This window comes from Argopecten irradians, chromosome 13, assembly GCF_041381155.1.
Source record: "Argopecten irradians isolate NY chromosome 13, Ai_NY, whole genome shotgun sequence".
In the NCBI taxonomy this organism is placed as follows: domain Eukaryota; kingdom Metazoa; phylum Mollusca; class Bivalvia; order Pectinida; family Pectinidae; genus Argopecten; species Argopecten irradians.
The window spans coordinates 11375101-11395463 of record NC_091146.1 but is presented as its reverse complement, the minus strand read 5'-3'; the positions used below and the strand labels follow the sequence as shown (position 1 = coordinate 11395463).

General features: G+C 33.7%; 2 protein-coding genes across 3 annotated transcripts in view; both read left to right on the top strand.

Moving 5' to 3' along the window:
* Positions 1 to 12934, top strand: part of LOC138306291 (uncharacterized) — a 34548-nt gene extending 21614 nt beyond the window's left edge. Inside the window, exons 5-11 of one of the 2 annotated variants that reach the window (XM_069246710.1) lie at positions 1297 to 1401; positions 1616 to 1720; positions 9318 to 9365; positions 9542 to 9555; positions 9695 to 11027; positions 11522 to 11596; positions 11893 to 12924. In XM_069246710.1, coding sequence (XP_069102811.1) covers positions 1297 to 1401; positions 1616 to 1720; positions 9318 to 9365; positions 9542 to 9555; positions 9695 to 9876 — 454 coding nt within the window. In that variant the 3' untranslated portion in view covers positions 9877 to 11027; positions 11522 to 11596; positions 11893 to 12924. Of the gene's footprint in view, positions 1 to 1296; positions 1402 to 1615; positions 1721 to 9317; positions 9366 to 9541; positions 9556 to 9694; positions 11028 to 11521; positions 11597 to 11892 lie in introns of those variants that run through there. The other variant, XM_069246709.1, reaches the window with a different exon arrangement.
* A 2937-nt stretch (positions 12935 to 15871) lies between these two features.
* On the top strand, positions 15872 to 19598 carry LOC138306236 (uncharacterized). Its single transcript, XM_069246634.1, has 5 exons — positions 15872 to 16043; positions 17862 to 18284; positions 18675 to 18710; positions 18835 to 18913; positions 19334 to 19598. Exons 1-5 carry the CDS (start codon positions 15995 to 15997, stop codon positions 19452 to 19454), a joined length of 708 nt encoding a protein of 235 aa, XP_069102735.1. The 5' UTR covers positions 15872 to 15994; the 3' UTR covers positions 19455 to 19598.
* Positions 19599 to 20363: the final 765 nt, after the last annotated feature.

Genomic DNA, 20363 nt, shown 5'->3' with positions numbered 1-20363 from the left:
TAACGGTCAACTGATTACTGACATAACACGGTTAAAGTACCCAATGGAATAGGAAAAACATTTATCCTGCAAAACTGTACCACATAATGACCAATAACTACTGTCGAATAAACGTGTGCTATATCCGTCATTAAAACATGGCTGTTATGTCATCTATTGTTATAGCTTGAGATATAGTCGGTGCTAAGTCTACTATTATCACCTACTACTGTGGAATAGTTAACTTTTGCTGTGGAATAGTTTGTGTACTATTCCACAGTTGAATTTGATTTACAATGTATACAATTTCCATCATTCATTTCAAATGAATTCAATAATTTCTTTCACAGCTACTGTATCTCCATAACCCCCCAAAAAATTCACAGCCACTGTATATTCATAACCCAAAAAATAATATACTTAAACAAACCAAGAAGAGAGCAGATTAAATTCCATATTTTTGTTATCTAATTGACTTCGTATTCCATCAAAATGGCATCTATCAAACACAATAACATCCCAACACCTTTCATGAAGATAATAATTCCCAAGGAATACTTTTTAAAAAGCACACTCTTTTCCACATGATTTCACATGATTGCTATGATCCAAACGATTTTTTCTTGTTTTTGTTTTCTTCTATATTTTGCTTAGCTCCTTCTAAGGACTGTGCTGCACCAGAAACGATTTTTGCCCAAATCACTTCAAAATATCCAACACGGAAAGCCGACATGACCCGGCAAAGCCTCGTCATCTCGTCTTTCCTAAGTCTCGCACCAAAATAAATCTTGTATTGTAAGATACTAACCATGTATTCTCTATATGTTTCACGGGTTGTATCGGTATTATGCCTTGTAATAATTCGCATCGGTAAGTTGTAAAGAAGTTGAAAATGGAAAAAAAACGACTGACGACGCACGACGATAGACAATCGATTAGAATTTGTCATCGGAGATTCATTGTCAGGTAACATAAAAGTTCAACATGTATTAATGAAGTGATTAAAATTGGAAACAAATACATAATATCCAAGATGTCAAAAAAACGAAATCCTTATATATGACGACGAAATTACAATCTGATTAAAATACAGATCCTTATTATCACTACGTTGATTATCAAAACTATGAAATGGACCTGTTTTACAGTCTCATAAAGTGCTTAATCATTTGTTTTGTTTTTAAACACAATCTAATATTATTATATCTAAATATTGTTAAAAAGTAGTTTAAAGGCTTAAAAGACTACAATGAGTTAGCATTATGTTCATATGGTACCAATTTCAAAATATTTACAACATAAACCTGTTTATTTTAGGAGCTTTGATCACGAAATGGAAAAGATACGGATGAATAAGGCCTACACCTGTAACGCCAACCACAAACATAGCGGTTTGGGAGAGGTCCATGCCTGTCACGACATGTAAGTGATTTGTTGTCATGCATGATAACTAACCAATATACATGTAACAACAAACCACCATTTCAGTCAAATGTTTTTCTGAATAGCATATATTTCCTATTCATAGGTTTTCAATCCAATATATTAAGTAGTTAAAAGACATGATATTGAGTTAGCATTCTGTTCATGCGACATTTGTTTCTAAATAATACCAATATAAACTGTTTTATTTTAGGCAGAAGGCGAGGGACGAGGCTGAAATAAGAAAGCGAAAGACCTACACCTGTAGCGTCGGCCATTCACATAGCAGTTTCGATGAGGTCAAAGACTGTAATGAAACGTAAGTGTTATGTTGTCGTATATAATAACTTATCATTATAATAACAATAGGCCCATGGACCTTAACAGTCACCTGATATTTGATACAAATTAGTTATGTAATTGACTAGCAAACTTATGTCTTTTGTTCACGAAATAGGAACTTACATCTAATGTACATGTACACATACAAAGTTTCATTAAATTTGGTGCATATTTAACTCACATTACCGTGTTCACAAGGTTCAATAATTATTACTGTAAAGGGCAATGACTCCGTAAATAAGTAAGAGTCGAATCAAGCCTATTTTTAAACTTGTTTGAGATATTTCTAATGTTCGTCTATAAAGTTTTATTAAGCTCGGATCATATTACTGCTGTTGAACCCTATATCTGAACGACGAAAGTACTATACTACTGAAGCATTGAATGAAGTGATGTAACAAGATAGTCGCGTCCCACTCACCCTAAGGTGGCGATGATTGGCTGAACTTGAAGAAGGCAGAGTTAAAAACATGATTGAAGTTTCATTTGCTGAAGATCAAACGGCAGCTGAACGTTGTGGCTAAATTACTAACCCGTCTACCTTTAGCGGCTATAAAAAACACATTTCTAGCACATCTTCATAAAGCGGCTACAACCGCTGGAAAAAGCGGTAACTTTCATTTCAAAATCATCCTACATATCTATACAAAGTCCCGTCACTATGAATTACCAGCCCCATTTGCAAAAAGAAAAAGAAAACAACATTTCTGTAGATTTTTTACATTCATGTTATAACATTTCATGTGTCTCTGCTCGTAGAATATGCATAAGCAAGACCAAAACTATGTTTAAACAGTTGTTAACTAAATTTGTCATGATCATACAGATTCGTTTTATTCATAAAATGATATGTCACAAAACAAACTATTGTAAACCGAGTTTAGTAAATATTATTTACATAATATTTATACAATATTAGTTAATTATCGATATCAAATCCTCATAGATTTAAAGGTGATAAAAACAGATTTTAAATATGCTATTTTTGTGTTGATATTTGTTTATTGTGATGCACTTTATGATTTCCAACAAAAAATACAGGTTGTATTTGACGTAATTTGACGTGCTTGAAACGAAGTCCATAAACACCCTTTTCTGGAACGATCGCATCGCTTATCGCCCCTGATATCACCAGGAGGCCGTAGATTCGTGACGTCATCTGAGACCAACAGCTGTGACAAGAGCCGGGAAACTCAATGGGGCAATGTTGACGTATTGGCGATTATAAATATATAAAACAGTCGCGCTACGTGTAGTTGCTATATTGATAAGTGGAAATGTATCCGTATATATAGTATACAATCTATAACATACCCTGATATAATAAAAACGATCGTTTACTCATTGTAATCGTTATATTCTTGGCTATAAAATTGTTATGTTCTTTAGGTCAAAAGTCATTTGACATCGTGTCCGTGTGTGTCAACTCAGGTTCGAGGAGGTTGCGGTTGACTTTTGTCTGTAAATTAAAACTCTAAACATACACTTTAAAGTTAATATCAACAAGAAGAAATAAAAGTTTACAAGAAAATGGACCAAACCAAAAAAGTAGACCCCGACATCCTTCATACCCTTTCTAAAACCCTATCATACCGCGACAAACGTGCCCCTTTCCCGCCTTATGTATGTTCTACACACCTCTATTTCCTATTTGGAACTTAATCCTTCAGAACACCGCACAGAAAGGATTAGGCTTATTTATTTTTTAAAGTTCTGTAATAAGTTTTACGGATTTATTCGACAAAATTTCGGGGCTTTCCATGTACGAAAATAGAATAGCATGTACAGTAGTAATAATGCACGCACGACCGATGAAAAAGACGGGACAAAACATAGATACTAGATACAATGGCCAAATATGCATGACATGTACTCGTGGACAAGATATGCACGTTTAATAGTTCTATCCTATTGACCATTATGAGACGATTTAGGGGTCTAGATACAAAAATCGGTAAAAATCGCATTTTACATATACGCAAGTGTACTATGAAGAATATAACAGGAAATTAATGAGCACGCAAATTGCGGGCGAAATTGGCGAGCATACTATGTACAATGGCTGTGACGAGTTTTACGATGTATTATGATGATTTTAAAGCGTTCTTAACATTGTAATTTTTCGATTTTAAATTACCTGCATTTATATAATGATAATATTGTGAATGTCGTCATATCATTATGCAACCCTGCTCGATCTGAACATACCGGCTTCACACCATCGGCACATTGCTGTGTAACTCGAAGTACATGTACAAAGAAATGTAATAATGAATTAATTGTCTTGTTAAGACTTATACACATTTTTTTTAAATACATGTAGTAGAATCTCTAAAAGGAAGTATGAAAACTGTGCAGGAGGACCCTTTGTTTTTTCTTTTAATAATGCGCGTATGTTTGTAACAGATGATTTTTTTTCCATCAAAACGTAGATCTAAGGAGGTGGGCCGCAATAATTGTCCATTTTCACTACAATCTTATTTTGCACATAAAATTACCAGTATGTATATCAAAAGTCCCCGGTAAATTTTATGTGTAAACTATAAATTACATACATGCACAGTCGTATTACTCCAGGGTGGACTGAATAGGAAAGTAATACTTATTCATTCGTGAAAAAATGACCTTATGTTTAACTCCCATATGATACTCTACATGATATATGTATTCGACATTAATGACATCATCATTTACATATAGTGACGTCATTTTATAGGTTATGACGTCAATAATGTGTCATTATGTAGGGGATAAACATGCTACCCAATAAGTCGGAATATAACATATTTTCTCCGTGTGTAAGACCTAAGACCTGTGGCTAAACTCCACATGCATGTTGACAGTTCCGCGATCGGCACACCGGCTTCCGCTAGTTGATTGTCTCAGATGACGTCACAACTCATCGGTACTCAAGGGAGGCAAGTCATAGAAAAAAAAATCTGTCGTCAAAAAGATGTGAAGATTGATTTCATTAATTTTACTTTTAAGAGGCAAAATAAAAGCAAATATCAAACTGATATATGTTTTAATAGGACATACACATGTTTCTAGCGTATTATCTCATTTTCCATGTCCCTTCTGTCTTTATCACCTTTAAAAATTGTTTTGTTATTTATATTCTCGTTGAAAATAAGTTCTTAACCATAAAAAGGTATTTTTATTACTTCAATTATACTTTCGCTATCACTAAAATTTATTTAGCAAATATTGTACCGGTTTATAAGAGAAATCATTATGGCTTTTCGTATACGTATCTGCCTTTCATTTTTAAAACTCCAATTTATTAGATCCTGACGGGTTTCATGGTACGCAATTATAAGCTTACATATATCTGTATTACATTTGACACATACATTGTAATTTGTACCAGTTTATTACAGAAATATTAACGGTTTTTAGTTTATATTAATTAGTAAATTTATATTGAGGTTAAATTGGAGAGGTATTAAAATTTAAACAAACCTCGCGTCTTAAATTTCCCTGTGTCACAAACATTCGTCTACAATTTGAAAAGTAAATGTTATTGGCCTATGTATGTGACAAAATTATAACCTTTCAGTATGATAGGCAATATATACCAAATATATCAGAGATGTAAGATGAAGATTTCTACATGTACAGCACTACGATACGTACATTACATGTGTGTGTATCTCCACATTTGAACTGCATGCAGGGTAGATTTTATATCTAGATCATGATTTTCCTGTCCTTCCCTAATTCATATTGTCGATAATGAAAACTAAGCCGGGTACTAATTAATAAAGAAAATAACACCAAAGATAATTTGACCAATCTTAGAATATTGTAATTGTGTATGGTGGCATATCCCCTTTGAAGGTCTCGTCCATCTTCGGCACTAACACCAAATTGTAAAATCCAAGCCAAAGTGCCCTTCAAGTCATATTTGGTCCCGTCCACCTTGTAAACGAACCTTCCAATGAGAGAAACATTTTGATTCTCGACGCACGGAGTACTTGTCTTTGATCATGTACTATTGATACTTGTCGTAAATGTATTACACTTTCGGCGTTCACAGATAGGGTTCAACGGCAGTAACTCAAATTATCATGTTCACAAGATTCAATAATCATAATTACAAAGGCCAATAACTCCGTAATTTTAGTTTTTGTGCTGGTTGTAATTGGCGCCCGAAAGCATACTGGTGCGCATGCGCGAGTACCGGATGTGCTTCTGGTCTGGAGCATTCGATTTTTTTAGGTCATATAGTTTTGGTAGACCGAAAAATTGTCTAATGTTTGACTCATGCAGGTTGGGATGGGGACTTATGTAAACACAAAATTTCATGAAGCTGAGTACATATTTATTCATGTTCACAAGATTCGATAATTATAATTGCAAAGGACTATATCTTCGTAATTTACATGTAGGAGCTAATCAGGTCACTTTTCGAGTTCGTCCGAGATCTTTCCAAGTTTAGTCTAAATACAAAGCTTCATGAAGCTAAGTGCATATTTATTCAAGTTATTGTATTCAAAAAGTCCAATAATATTCATTAAGTGCAAAGGGCAATAACTCCGTAAATTATCGTCGAATCAAGCTGATTTTCAAACGGCCTATTGTTAGTTGACCTAAATACCTACTGTTGCAGTCAAAAAGTGTTTCTGTAGTCAAGGATTTATAAGTGAGAAGGATTCGTGTCTGTCTCTTTACACTACTAAACACCACGCGAGACGCTTATGAACCGGGAATAAAAACCGTTTTTCTCAACAAATACTTGTCTTATCGAGTCAAACGAAACACCAATGTAAAGTAAATTAAATTTCACAACGTTTATAACTTGCTTTAAAGACGGAAGATTTAGAAGAAATGTCTTAAACTATCGTTAAAAAAATACGACCGCTCATGAAATGGCAGCACGCTTCAGAAAGTAAGACGGTAACCCTCGCACCCCATCGCTACATCAAAGGCTGCGGCGGCGGATATCAAAGGAAATCAGTCGTCGCCCAACGTCACGGTCAGTGCACAAACACAAAAGCGCCTGCGCTGTCTTTGCCTAAAACTCAGTGTGACTTATCCTTCTCATATACGTCCTTGCTGTAGTATATATATTCTGAATAAAATACATATCCTTATGACCACTCTGTTCAAAAGAGGATCTGCCAACATACCATAAGGGGTCCTGTTCCGATGACGTGTATACCAACTGTTCTTGAGATAAAATGCATTTTCTACACATTGCTACTTCAATTGAAAAAGCAATTTCGTCTCAGTATGCATATACATTTGTCTTTGTTGTGCTGTTTGAGCGAATTGACTATAAACATGGAAATAATTCCGATAGATGTTTTACACTAATTCGTCCCCTGTCGAGATTCTGGCAGCAGCGATTTGATTGGTCATTTTCAAAGGTAAGCAGAACATAACCCTTAGTGCGATATTGTTATATTGTTATCCAACGTGGTAATAATTAAATATTTACATTTTCACTGCAGTCCCAATATGTAAACCTTACCAAGCGCAGTTGGCAGTCATATAGACAATGAACTTCAAGCGCTTATAATGGGACGTCATTATCATTGTGACGTCACAATTGTCGTGCCAGCGATCACGGAAAGACGGCTGTTCAATTGGCTGTTCCATCCATGACGATAACGAATGATTAATTCATTATATATGCAAAATTCCTTGGGATTTCATCATAAAATTGTAACCAAATGTAAAATATAAGCATTGAACGTCTTTCAGTTGGCATTCATAACCAATATGAAATGCAAACTGGATAGAGGCAAATTTCAACATGGAAGCGCTAGCGCGCTTCATGGAATTTTGCCTCTGTCCTCAGTTTGCATTCATATTGGCTATGAATGCCACTTAAAGGACGTTCAATGCTTAAAGGATCTGCAATTTAATCATATTGTAGTATATATGGTAGGTTTTTTTCTATTCCTGGTTTTGCGATCCAGTATACAACTTTACTGTGTAAATAAAGAAAACGATGGCCATGAATATAAATTGTCAACTGATTATTGACAAAATGCATCACGGTCAAAGTATCCGTTGGAGAATGGGGGTTCATCTGTATTCACCATTTTAAATGACATATACTACCAAAGAAGGTTCATGCAAAGCTTCAATAACTTCGCAGTTTTGAAAAAGAAGTTAAAAATGGAAATCGTTTACTGATACATGAAGGACGACGACCGATTAAAAAAGTTTCACATGAGACTTCGTATCAGGTGACATAATAACATGTTTTAAAACAGTGCTTAAATCTGGTACCAAATAGATAATCTAATCTATGACACCAAGATATGCTTTGAATATCATACTATTATATCTGTTTTAAACAGTTTCTTTAACTCAATGAGATTGACGAAATTAATTCTTATTCCGTTACAGTAGTAATCCCATTATTATAAGGTTTTTGCTATAATGTCGCACCATAATGACATCATAATATATATACTACATGTATCTATATTTTTGTTGACGTTTATTTTTCAATGCATTTATAGATATACAATGTAAAATACTATTGCCACAATTATTCATCACCATCCTCATCCTCATATCCATTATATTTCCAGAGATCATCAAAAATATTACCATCATCTTCATCATATCTTCATCATGATCATCATGTCTTGATTATCTTTATAATCATCATCTTAATCATATCATCATCAGGATCATCTCATCATAATCATAATTTATCATCATCATTGTCATCCCTATCAACAACTTCATCATCATAATCAGCATGTCATCTTCATAATTATTGCATTACATACAAATATGCATACGTCTTTAAACACAACATAAATTGGAATGGAACCGCAAACGACAGTGAAAATATCATTCTGATTGTTGCGTAATTATTTTGCGCACAGAAATTGCGTCATATCTTTGTGTAGAAATAGGACGTAATGCTCATAAAAATACGAGGTAATTATCGCAAGGACAAATAACTTTATAAAATACAATGGTGGAATAACCTTTGAGGGTACTAGTAGTAATATGGTCTTCTGTAAATGGAAGCGGGAACACAGTTGTAATAAATAGAATATTCCTCGTGAACAATATCAAAGTTTCCATTTCACTCAATGAAATAAAACGTGTATTCATCGAGAAACAAGAACTCTCCATATCTCTCGTCGAACTCTAAGTTTTGCTGCAAGTACTTCAACTCAAAGAATGAAAATATAAAATACGATTGGATCGACATAACGGCAACCGCGTGAGGTGGAAAATTTGGGCCAAAATATTACCACATTAATGTATAATGGAAGTTTTCAAAACCCATTGGAAATAACATACCCGGGCTATTTTTATCTTCAGCATGATGCACCATATTACTATTCTATATATAATATTTAGAAAGGAGATGAGTCTCCAATCCTTTATTAGATTACGTGGTTAATTTTCCTTAGGGATACATGTATTAATGCCCCGTTTTTGCGTTATGGAAAGCTGCCCAACTGAAAATCCAAAATTTATATAACTGATTACAAATTCCTTTCACTATACAATATATATATCGGCAAGAAAGGTCCATACCTATGTAGTATGATGGAATATATATAAACTGTTTGTCTTATTTCGTTTTACAGCAGACTGAAAGAGAAGTACTTCGAATTCATGACGACCCGTTACAAACCGTAGGTATAATCGTCTTATGATATAACGTATCGATTGCGTTCTTTTCTTTTGCAACATAAACATTTGCATTTGTCTTATATATGTAATTGCTGTTGGTAATTCGTGCACTTTATTAATATGAAGAGTAATTTATAATTTACAAAAACAATCTTAATTTTCCTTTTTTTTATTGCAGTGGTTACAGCCGTGGTAAGTCTTCTATTTATCTCAATGTTAAATGCAAAGGAATCGTAATATTCATGTTTGCACTTTTAACGGTTGATTGATTTACGTTATCCTCCATACGATACGATAACACACGTTAACGTTTACATCTATTTTATAATAGGTACGGCAGGGAATGGATATTCTAGACCTACAAACAACTTTTTAGCCCTGGAATACAAAACCTTAGGATTTGGACTAAACGTTCATTACTTTCTTCTTTATGGTGATCAAATACCCTTTCCAAAGCAACCATTTTTTTCTGAATTTGAAATAAAACGATTCACTTTAAGAAAGGTACAATAAAGTTATCAGAAGGATAATATATATTATTTGTTTCTTCATTATTAATACATCATACAACCATACAGTTAAATACAAATGCAAAGGACATTGCTCTGGGAAATTAAAAACAAATATTTTAAAAATGCAACTGTATGAATGTTCGAATATCGGCTTTGTTTGTTTAATATCTTTTTTATGAATTATGAGTTTGAAGGTCATTTTACGAAAGATTAAAAGATTATGACTTAAGTTTGTTTCGAGAAATCGGAGCAAGGTAATATATTCTTATTCTAACAACGATATGACCATTTTAATGTTATCTTGGTAATGATCTCGAAGCGAACTACCACCCATCTCACTACTGTCATCTTTAAGTAGTCTAAGGAAGATCCACACCTGCTGTTAGCGACACTTGACCTTTATCTGGGATAGTGTATCAACAAGTACCTGGAATTCATCACCAGGTAAAGTATGGGTGTTCCTACACCTGTTGTTTGGAAGTTTTGATCTTAATGTTGACAACATGGACGGTCTATCGGACGAGAGAAGGACAAAAGTGGATTGAGGTATTATACCATAAAATGGACATCTATTACTTCATCGTCAATATGCTTATCTGTATTGCATATTGTCCAGGTATGTAATGAATATTTGTTGAGAAATAACACGTTCACTTCCATTCTTTTCTGTTACGAATTTATCTATTTTATATGTTTTTAATGCTACCTATTTACTGCATCAATTCATTGGTTGTTTTTATCACATTTTCTATTACATGCATTTAATCTGATTCGAGCTGACATGATTAACAGAAAAAACATGTACATTGTATATGCATTTAATTGAAATAACACACATCATTTGCCACTTAAAATCAAAAGTAATGCTTAAAAGTTTATAAGAAATTTTTTTTTCTCTTATTTTAGGTATCACACAAGGCGGACCAATGTCACAGAATGGGAATTTATTCAAAGGCTTGATTGGTAATACAGGCAACAACGGCCAAGGAATGTCCCCGTACAATGCTCAGGGAAATATGGTGGCCATGACCGGATATAGAGGAAATTGTCCCCCTTTACAAGGGATGTCTATTAGTAAAACACAGTCTAGTTCAATAGAATACGGAATGAACCCTGTTCAGAATCCGATCAATCCAATTCAACCATTCATGGGTAATTATCGTAGACGTGTATTACATGTTTAGTCGGTTATTAACTTGGGTCATAACATTTCGGGGTTTTATGTAAAAACGAGTAAATGGCATTTTAGCGGTTTGAAATATATGACAATTACGATATGTATTGGTCATCCATTACTAAACATTTTATGCGTATCCAATTCTAGCGGTCTTAGCGGTGTCAGGCGTAAACGCGAAAATAGGAAACGAAAAAGTATCCCGCGAAAATTACCGGCTGTGCAGTATTTTGTTAAGTATAAAATTTGTCTTTGTAAGACCTTCAACCTTAACTTAATCATTATTTCCTTTCAATTAACGAAGGGGAATGTACTTTGATAGAACAATAAATTTATTTTAACATTTTTTTCTTTATCAAAGAGGAATACATTAAAATATTTAAATAGATAAAGTGGCGAGTAGCACATTTGCGTACGTCTTTGTCGTCGTAATGAGCTTAGATGATGATACTGTTCTTTTTATCAACGACAGGCATGAATTCCGGGTGCAGATGTACTTTGACCGTGAACCTGAAAGGTTGTTTCATCTGTCCTTGTGGAAATACTGGTAATGTTTTTTTTTGATAATTCAGTTTAGATTTCAAAGAAAGTCTAGCGATCTGTTTTTGTGATTGATATCATTTTGATATATAAATGTGTTTTAGAGACATACGGCATTTTGAAACCTGTATATTTACTGTAGCGTAATCCGCTTTCTTCTCTTTCTCGAAATTAAATGGGAATTTGTAACTCGCTAAAATAAAGTTATTTACAGTTATTAATGCTGTGAATCTACATAACAAACCCTGCAAATATGGCTACAGTATTGTACATGTTGAATAATCTGCTTGATATCTTTCCCAGTGAGGCCGTTTCCGACCACAGGTGTCGGAACGTTGATGACCCCTGTACCGGAAGTAATCGATACCACAAATCTTCATCCAACATCAACGTGGCCGTCAAGTATCGCGATAACAATGGATGCTAAGTTTTCTAGTGTATCGACTACACTCTCTGGCAAGGACAGCAGACCAACACAATCAAACGTGGATTCGAATTACGAAAATAAAGCTAGTTCTGGACAAATCACTGCACAGATTAGTACGAAACAACCGTCCTTACTCAATGGAAATAGTGATATTCCGAACCAAAACTTAAGCTCTGATGAAAATACGCCTAAAAATCTATTAACAAATCAACTCGTAAATCAAAACATTTCTACGTTGAGTGATAATGAGAGCGACTTTACTAGTGAAAGGAGTTTCCCGTTGGCGGTTTCTCTCGGATGTTTATTTTTCCTGGCATGCGTTGTGTGTTGTGTACTGGGATACCAGCTGTTTATGACGAAAAAACAAATTAAACATCAAGGAAACGAGTTGTACTTTGTTGAAAAATCATTTAGACAATCTATTTCATCGAATGACGATAGCATGAAAAGTGCCGATGAAATAATATATTCTCTAATTGGCAGACGTTACCCACCAAATCTACCGTCGAGGTCGCCACCTTTGACACCGACAGCGCCATCTGTTTCTCCTTCCGGTCATACCAGCTTTATGTTCCCACCGGAAGACGTTAGACACGACTATTTGGAACTGATATAAATATCTTTGAGTATAATCCATGTGGACGAGAAGACATTGTTTAGTTAATTGACGATTATAATACAATTGAGGTTTTATAACAATTATTAGAAAAGCATTTGTAATCAGGAATTAAAACGAATCAGCTAAAAATGGATTTTGTTCTTTCTTGATCGTAAATGCATGCACTCCCTAATGCATTGCTATTTTCCTCAAACCAATGCTGTATATTAAACGGCTTGTTAGTTATAGAGTGAAAAATATTTGGTACTGTAAATTAACTTTCTTTCGCGGCTACTTAATTTTGCGATTTCAGTTACAAAATGAATTTGCGTACATAGACATTCACGGATTTTAAAATTAAATGAGGATTCCTGTCAATATACATTAAGTAAATATAAATTCGCGGAGATAAACTGATGTGGATCGCGAAAATTAATCGTACGCGAAAGAAAGTTGATTTACAATGCAATCTATATTTAGTATACATGTATTTAAAATAGATTCCATAATATAGACCACAGCGACCTAATTTTTATGGAGACACTGACCTACATAGGTAAATGTAAGACATAATTATGACATTTTGGAAACCAATATTCTGAGTGGGAATAATGCACATTTGGTAATCAAGTAAAATTTTAAATAATAGGATGTTTTGTCTTTCCTCGTTGATAACATGATTAAAATAAGATGTCACAAATACCAAACATTAATGAATATTACGATTACAATAAACAATTCACATTGATGCTGTAGGGCATGGTCCACTTTCAACATTCTTCATGTCATACATGTTTACTAATGATGCCTCTACTGTAATATATATTAAATAATGTATAATAACTTGAATATAAAACAGTTCTACGGAAACTGGGCCAGTTTCAAAAACATTTCTAGCTCTCGAAACTTAAGTTTTTTTCCTTAATATCTGTAATGCTTTTCAATAGTGATAAGTTTTAATCAAGTCCTGAATGTTTAGAAATGTTCGTGAAACTGGGCCCAGGGAATAATGAATGTTATTCAAAAGCGTTCAAGCTCAATATTTTTTATATAAGCAAATCTTTCTATATGGAAGGGTAGCAAAGTTTATATAAAAAACTAGCGCAAATAATAATGACCATTGCCAAGCATTGCTTCAAAGCAGAATAACAAATACAAAAGTAAAATTACACTTTGATCAATCTAAGAAAACGAAAATAATATTTTTAAATTCCAACTAAACTCAATATAAAGGATAAAATATGATGACAAAATTAGATGTTTGCAACTCATTTTGACTTTTTATTTTTGCTTATACAGGCCTAGAAAAATAAGGAGAAAAAACCACTCATGAAAGATCCTACATCTACATATATTTACATTCTGAGTGTTTCGTCACTATATGACTTAACCAACTGACGAAAACAAACATTTACCTATGAATACACAATGAAACATTACGCAAGTTTAATATCAATAAAAATAATCTTCCACAATATTTTAATGTATAATCTTTTATATATAGTTTCTTGATGTATAATTAACTAAGGTTTACTGAAGTGAATCAAATCTTATTTAACTGTATTTCTTGTTTATCGTTTGTCATTTGCAAAAAAAAGTCGACTGGAAGGCGGAAGCTTGAAAACGCGACGTTGTGGAACGACGTTGTCATCCAGCTGTTCCATTAATCTCGTTTCTCGTCGTATTTGTGTGTCATAATTTTAAATATAATATAATAACCTTTCAAGAATTTTATCTTCACAAATAATTATAATGTAAATATATGTATTGAATGTATTTTTCTAATTTTCATAGCGTCTATGAATATTAGAAAATACATTCAATCCCTATGCATCAAACATTATATAACATACCGACTGTTTATCGTTCCAGAGACACTTAAATGCCTTACCCAATGTTTACAGAGTACTTGGCAATAACACACTGATGATGTGACGTAAGTTACGCTAATAACCTAAATACATAACTGAAACCAACAAACTGGTCTTATCTTCTGTATAGTGCCGATGGGACTATCATGTTTACTGATGTTGTGTTGTGATAAAATTTATTTAAGGATTAACTTGAATAGATTTTTTATGTTATGGAGATATAACACAAAAATCTGAGTGTACTCTAAATAAACCGCGAAGCGGTTTATGATGAGAGTACACTCAGATTTTTGTGTTATATCTCCATAACATAAAAAATATATTCAAATTAATCCTTATAATTCAATTTACTAAAGATAATCTCTTCAATATTCAAAATTCATTTTGGGACTCTTTTGTCTATGAAATCATTACGCCGTCATCTCAGCCAATCAGAAGCAACGTTTCAAACGGCGACGACATTTTTTCCTTTATGGGCTGATAAAGTAAATTTTTAAGCCAATGAAATTACTCGTAACAAGCAAAATTGAATTATTGTCCCAAATCCTTGGAGATGACTTAACTAAGCACTACTTTATGTGAAATCTTTTTGATCTTTTCGAAAGCATTTGTTATTAATAAAACCGACATATTTCAGTGGAAATTTTATCGGGATGGAATTCTAAGCATGCCATAAAAACACAAAATAAATATCGTAAGTGTTAAAGTTTGTATTTTGTTTTTTTTCTTAATGCGAGAAGTTGGTTATCATTAACAGGCACTTCGTTATTTGCTATACACTATACATGGAGTCAAAGTCCTGAAAAAATCGCATTAATTCAACACTATGAAAACATCATTTTATGAATGTACCGAATATAAAATAGTTTTCTTCTTAGGAAAACAATACCTCTTGTTTCATTTAAACGTCCCAGAACCGTTTCAAACAGATAATGCTTAGCTTTCCGTATGAAATATCCACATGCTGGACAATCTAAACTTGTTACTTATAAGTGCGATCAAATCTGTTGAAGCGTGATGGAACTGCAGAATAAATCAAAGACTGTTCTATTCATATTTACATTTAGAAAGAATATTAATGCAAAATTGTTTTCAAAATAAAAAAGTCATTTTAAAATAGAAAGACGTGTAAAGGATAAAGTAAATAAATCATGCCAAGTATTTCTACTATTGCATAAAAACATTACCAAAATCAACAAAAAAATACATATACTTTTGGGGTTCTACAAACTAAAACGTCAAACGTCCCATAATACAGAAAGTCTATTCCAACGTTATATAATAAAATAGTGGAGGTCACCCTGTGATCACCCTGTGGTCATCCTGTGGTCAGCGAGTGTCCACCTGTCGGGGTTAGCCTTCCTATCTATGATGAGGACACACCTGTACATGTGTTGTTGTTTAGGCGATACTAATTTGATTGTACCACTTCAAGTGTTTCCACACTGTCTTACCGGAATTATATATTGATTCGTATTATTTCCATCGGGACAATTTGGAAATTTACGTATGGATTGGGTGTTTGGTTTGATCCTCCTGGTCGTTCCTATCTGCAAAGGTAAATATTATTCTATAAAATGTCAGCAATTAAAAGTAATATATCATCGCAAGCAGACAATAGTAGAACATGTAATGTTTATTTTAACTGATATGCTTTTAAACATAATCGTATTCTATCGGATAATCTTAATTAGATAAGTATAAAATGAATCTGTTATGTCAGAAAGGAATAAATCCGATATGTGACTTCGACTTACCAGGCGAGGCAACTCGAGCGAACTAACCACAAATGTTTCACAGATTTGTCTCTCTTGAAGCGAATACCTTTTACCATTTCAGCATTTTTCCGGTTTTAGGTAGTCCTCTCACAGATATTTGTTTCCTATCTCAGAATTAATCTGTTTTATATGGTAGCCTTTTTAACATGTACTGTCTGTAATCGATATAAATACACTTATGCATGCTCCACATAAAACTCGAGGGCAGTGAATATGCTGACTCTTTTGCAAGTGCAAGATTGTCAGCATTTTCACTTTTTGGCGTAAATTCTGACGAATCCCCACAATAGGGAAAATATTTTGTAATAGTTTGTAAATTTTGATTTTTTATCTTCATTTTTCTCTATTTGAAAAGAGAACAGCTATGTTTATTGTAATGGCCATTTTTAGAGTCTCCAGTTACAATGTATGTGTTAATTGAATATAGAGTACTAATTATTATGATGTTATGACCATTCCATTATTTTGTATGTATAGGTGAAAAAGATGGCGCCTGTGCACATTTTTTTGCTGAGATGAAGCTTAATATAATAACCAATTAGCGATCAGTATTTATATAACAGCCAATGAGAGCGTCTTATATTGAGGCTCTACACAGGGTAACTAAAAGAGGCCACATAAAGGGTGCACATATGTATATATGACTTAAAACAGAAAAATACTAACTTTAATTATCTATAATAATGGCAGGTGTCGCTGCATAAAATAAGCTATATGCATAGCTTGCATCTAACGCCGACCGTTTTAGTCGAGGATTATTGTAATGGTATACAGATATAACACAAATGTCGGAATAAAAACGGTGTATTATAGGAGTATACTATTTTTTGGTCATATTTCCATTGCATAAAAGGGTGAATCCTTATAATTCATCTCATTCCAGTAAAACTCTAATATCACTGAGACACGCTTTTCTTGTAGATATCGCTACTTCATTGTATTAACAAATCAGACCCATCAGTATGAGATGAAATTGTACAAGTCAATAACAATACACGCTAGGAGATTGAATTTTTCTGAATAATAACGAAAGGAAAGTTCTCGTTCCTACATATCATGGTCGACTCCTCTTTGGAGTATAGTGTACCACTCCATGCATTCTTTTGTTACATTCTAACTATTGCGTAAATGTGTTGTCTGGCCATACCAGCGATTTTGTATAATGGTTAATATTTGTCTACTTTGTCCCGCATTACTGTTCGTAACCTATTATGTAATCGTGTTCGTTTTGTATGTCTTGATAAAGGGGCAGATCGCCTCGAAAATTTGATAATTTTGTTTTGTCCTCACGGTTTGAATTACTTCTTTATCCAACATGTAGCACTTCAAATATAAAAGTCATAAAAACGTTTACAATGAAAAAGCGCGTTTCGGATTTTGTATTTTTTGGGTTTTTCTTTGTAATTTGAAAACAGCAGCTTTATGAATTGCTTCATGGCATTATCTATGTTAGATGTAACATCACGACATTGCTTCTTTTAATGTGGTTATTTTAGATGCAACAAGATTTTAGAAAGTAGAAAAAAACAATATATGTACAAGAACAATGCGGTGACGTTTTTTTTTTTTTTTTTTTTTTTTTTTTTTTGCTATTTCAGGTGGTGTAGTAACACGGACCCAATGTAGCTCCCTGCCATACTACTGTCCGCAATGGTGTATGAGTACCAACAATGGTTGTACAGTGTGTGATTGTTCTAAATATAGCTCTATAGGAATGGTCAGCGGAATGTCCGGACTAGGAGCGGTTAGTGGGACATCAGGACTGTCCATGATAAACCCAGCAAGCATGATCGGATTCGGTTCCGGGAATTCTCAACCGTCTCCAGTTTTAGGAAAATTTAATTCGAATCTTCCCGGTGGCTTTAATTCGGCCAGTTCGGGGATGTCGAACCCTTTTCTGACTGGGAGTACAGGGTCTGATCCCAGTAATCCGAACAGTTTCGGTAATCCGGCGAACTTAGGAATGGCTGCTGGAGCAGGAGTTCCGTCTAATCCAGGGGGCAGCAGTGCTGTCGGAGGAGGTAATTAATAACTGTGGATAATTGATTTATAAAGTCATGTTTATCATGACAAAAACCTGTGTTAATTAATTTGTAAATATGGGAAATTGATTTATTACCGTGACTTTGTATATATATAATATATATTTACTGAAAAACTATCATTTTATCTGTTTATTGAAATCGGGTACATCATCGACTATGATGCAATTAACAGTTTTCTATTTATTGCATAAGCCATTTCTTATCGAATCTTTTGTTCTAGCATTTTTAAAGATACCATTCTTAACCTAGATGACCTAAGCTGTTGATAGACTGTAAAACTCAAGCAAACAATTGTTTGGTCGGATCTTAGTCTATATTGGAAAATTAACCGTTGAAATTATATCGAATTAATACTTCTATTTTAAGGTAAGCTACAACAGACGGGACAGAGCGGATCTCAAGGTAAAAGTTATAACATGCTCTGATTTTAGCTTGGAATCGATGCGTTATAGATACATAAACATCATCATAAAATTGATATTTTTAATAAACAGACTTGATAGAATATTTATACTTATTTTTCCAGGACCAATTTCACAGTCCGGATCCGGAACAGGAAGTGTCCAACAGATGACAACAAAAACAGATACAATCCACAAAACATTGTAAGAAAATAATACGTACAATATCCATTGATTTTGGTGTGGTTTATTATCATACATGACGTCCTTATAAAGTTTTGTGTTGTAATTTTCAAAATCAAGAACCAGAAGAGTTTTTGACGAAGAACAATCAGGTCGAATAGTTGATCAATGAGATATATGGTCATATTTAAGTTCAGTGACGATATTTTAGATATGATAAACATTAACGAAAAACAAAACTATTAATTGGAAATAATTTGATAAATTTTCATCAAATGTAAAAATAATATGGTAAAGAACATTGGCTTTAATAAAAAATAAATTGATAACAAACTTTCCATAAAATTCTTGAGTTCACACTGTTAAGCGTTACCAATGATGTATGTGCACTTTTTTATATATATTTCAATCAATCACAAAGACAGCATTCGTTTGTTACAGCTGCGATCCAAACAACGACGTCAACCAAATCAACGACACCATCGCCAACAGTATCCACATCACCGCCACAGACAACAAAATCCGGTACATGCGCACCGTTACGATGTACTCCTCCATGTGACCAAGGCGTGGTTATCGCCCCTGATGGATGTCCAATGTGTCTGTGTCAGCCATAACGAATGTATTCATGCTGTTATGAATGAACCCATAGAAACAAAAGTGACTTGTATTTACGTAAAATATAAAACAAAATAATTTAAACATATATTTTGAAGTTTATTGTTTTATTCAAAATTCTGGATGCTGCCTACCAGTGTTATAGTGTTGACTAAGTATGCCGTTGTAAAGGCTTGGTTTCTAGTAATAACGACTTAGTATGCCGTTATAACGGCTTAGTTTCTCGTAGTAACGACTAAGTACGCCGTTATAACGGCTAAGTTTCTCGTATTAACGACTTAGTATGCCGTTATAATGGCTTAGTTTCTCGTAGTAACGTCTAAGTATGCCGTTATAACGACTTAGTTTCTTGTAATAACGACTTAGTATCCATTATAACGACTTACTATGTCTTTATAACGGCTAAGTTTCTCGTATTAACGACCAAGTATGCCGTTATAACGACTTAGTTTCTTGTAATAACGACCTAGTATGCCGTTATAACGGCTAAGTTTCTCGTATTAAACGACCTAGTATGCCGTTATAACGACTTAGTTTCTCGTAATAACGACTTAGTGTGTCGTTATAACGGCTTAGTTTCTTGTAATAACGACTTAGTATGTCGTAATAACGACTTAGTATGCCTTAATAACGACTTATCATCTCGTAATAACAACCTAGTATGTTATGTCGTTATAACGGCTTAGTTTATCGTAACAACGACTTAGTATGTCGTAATAACGACTTAGTATGCCTTAATAACGACTTATCATCTCGTAATAACGACTTAGTAAGTCGTTATAACGGCTTAGTTTCTCGTAATAACGACTTAGTATGCCGTTAAAACGACAGAGCTTAGTCGTTATTACGATAT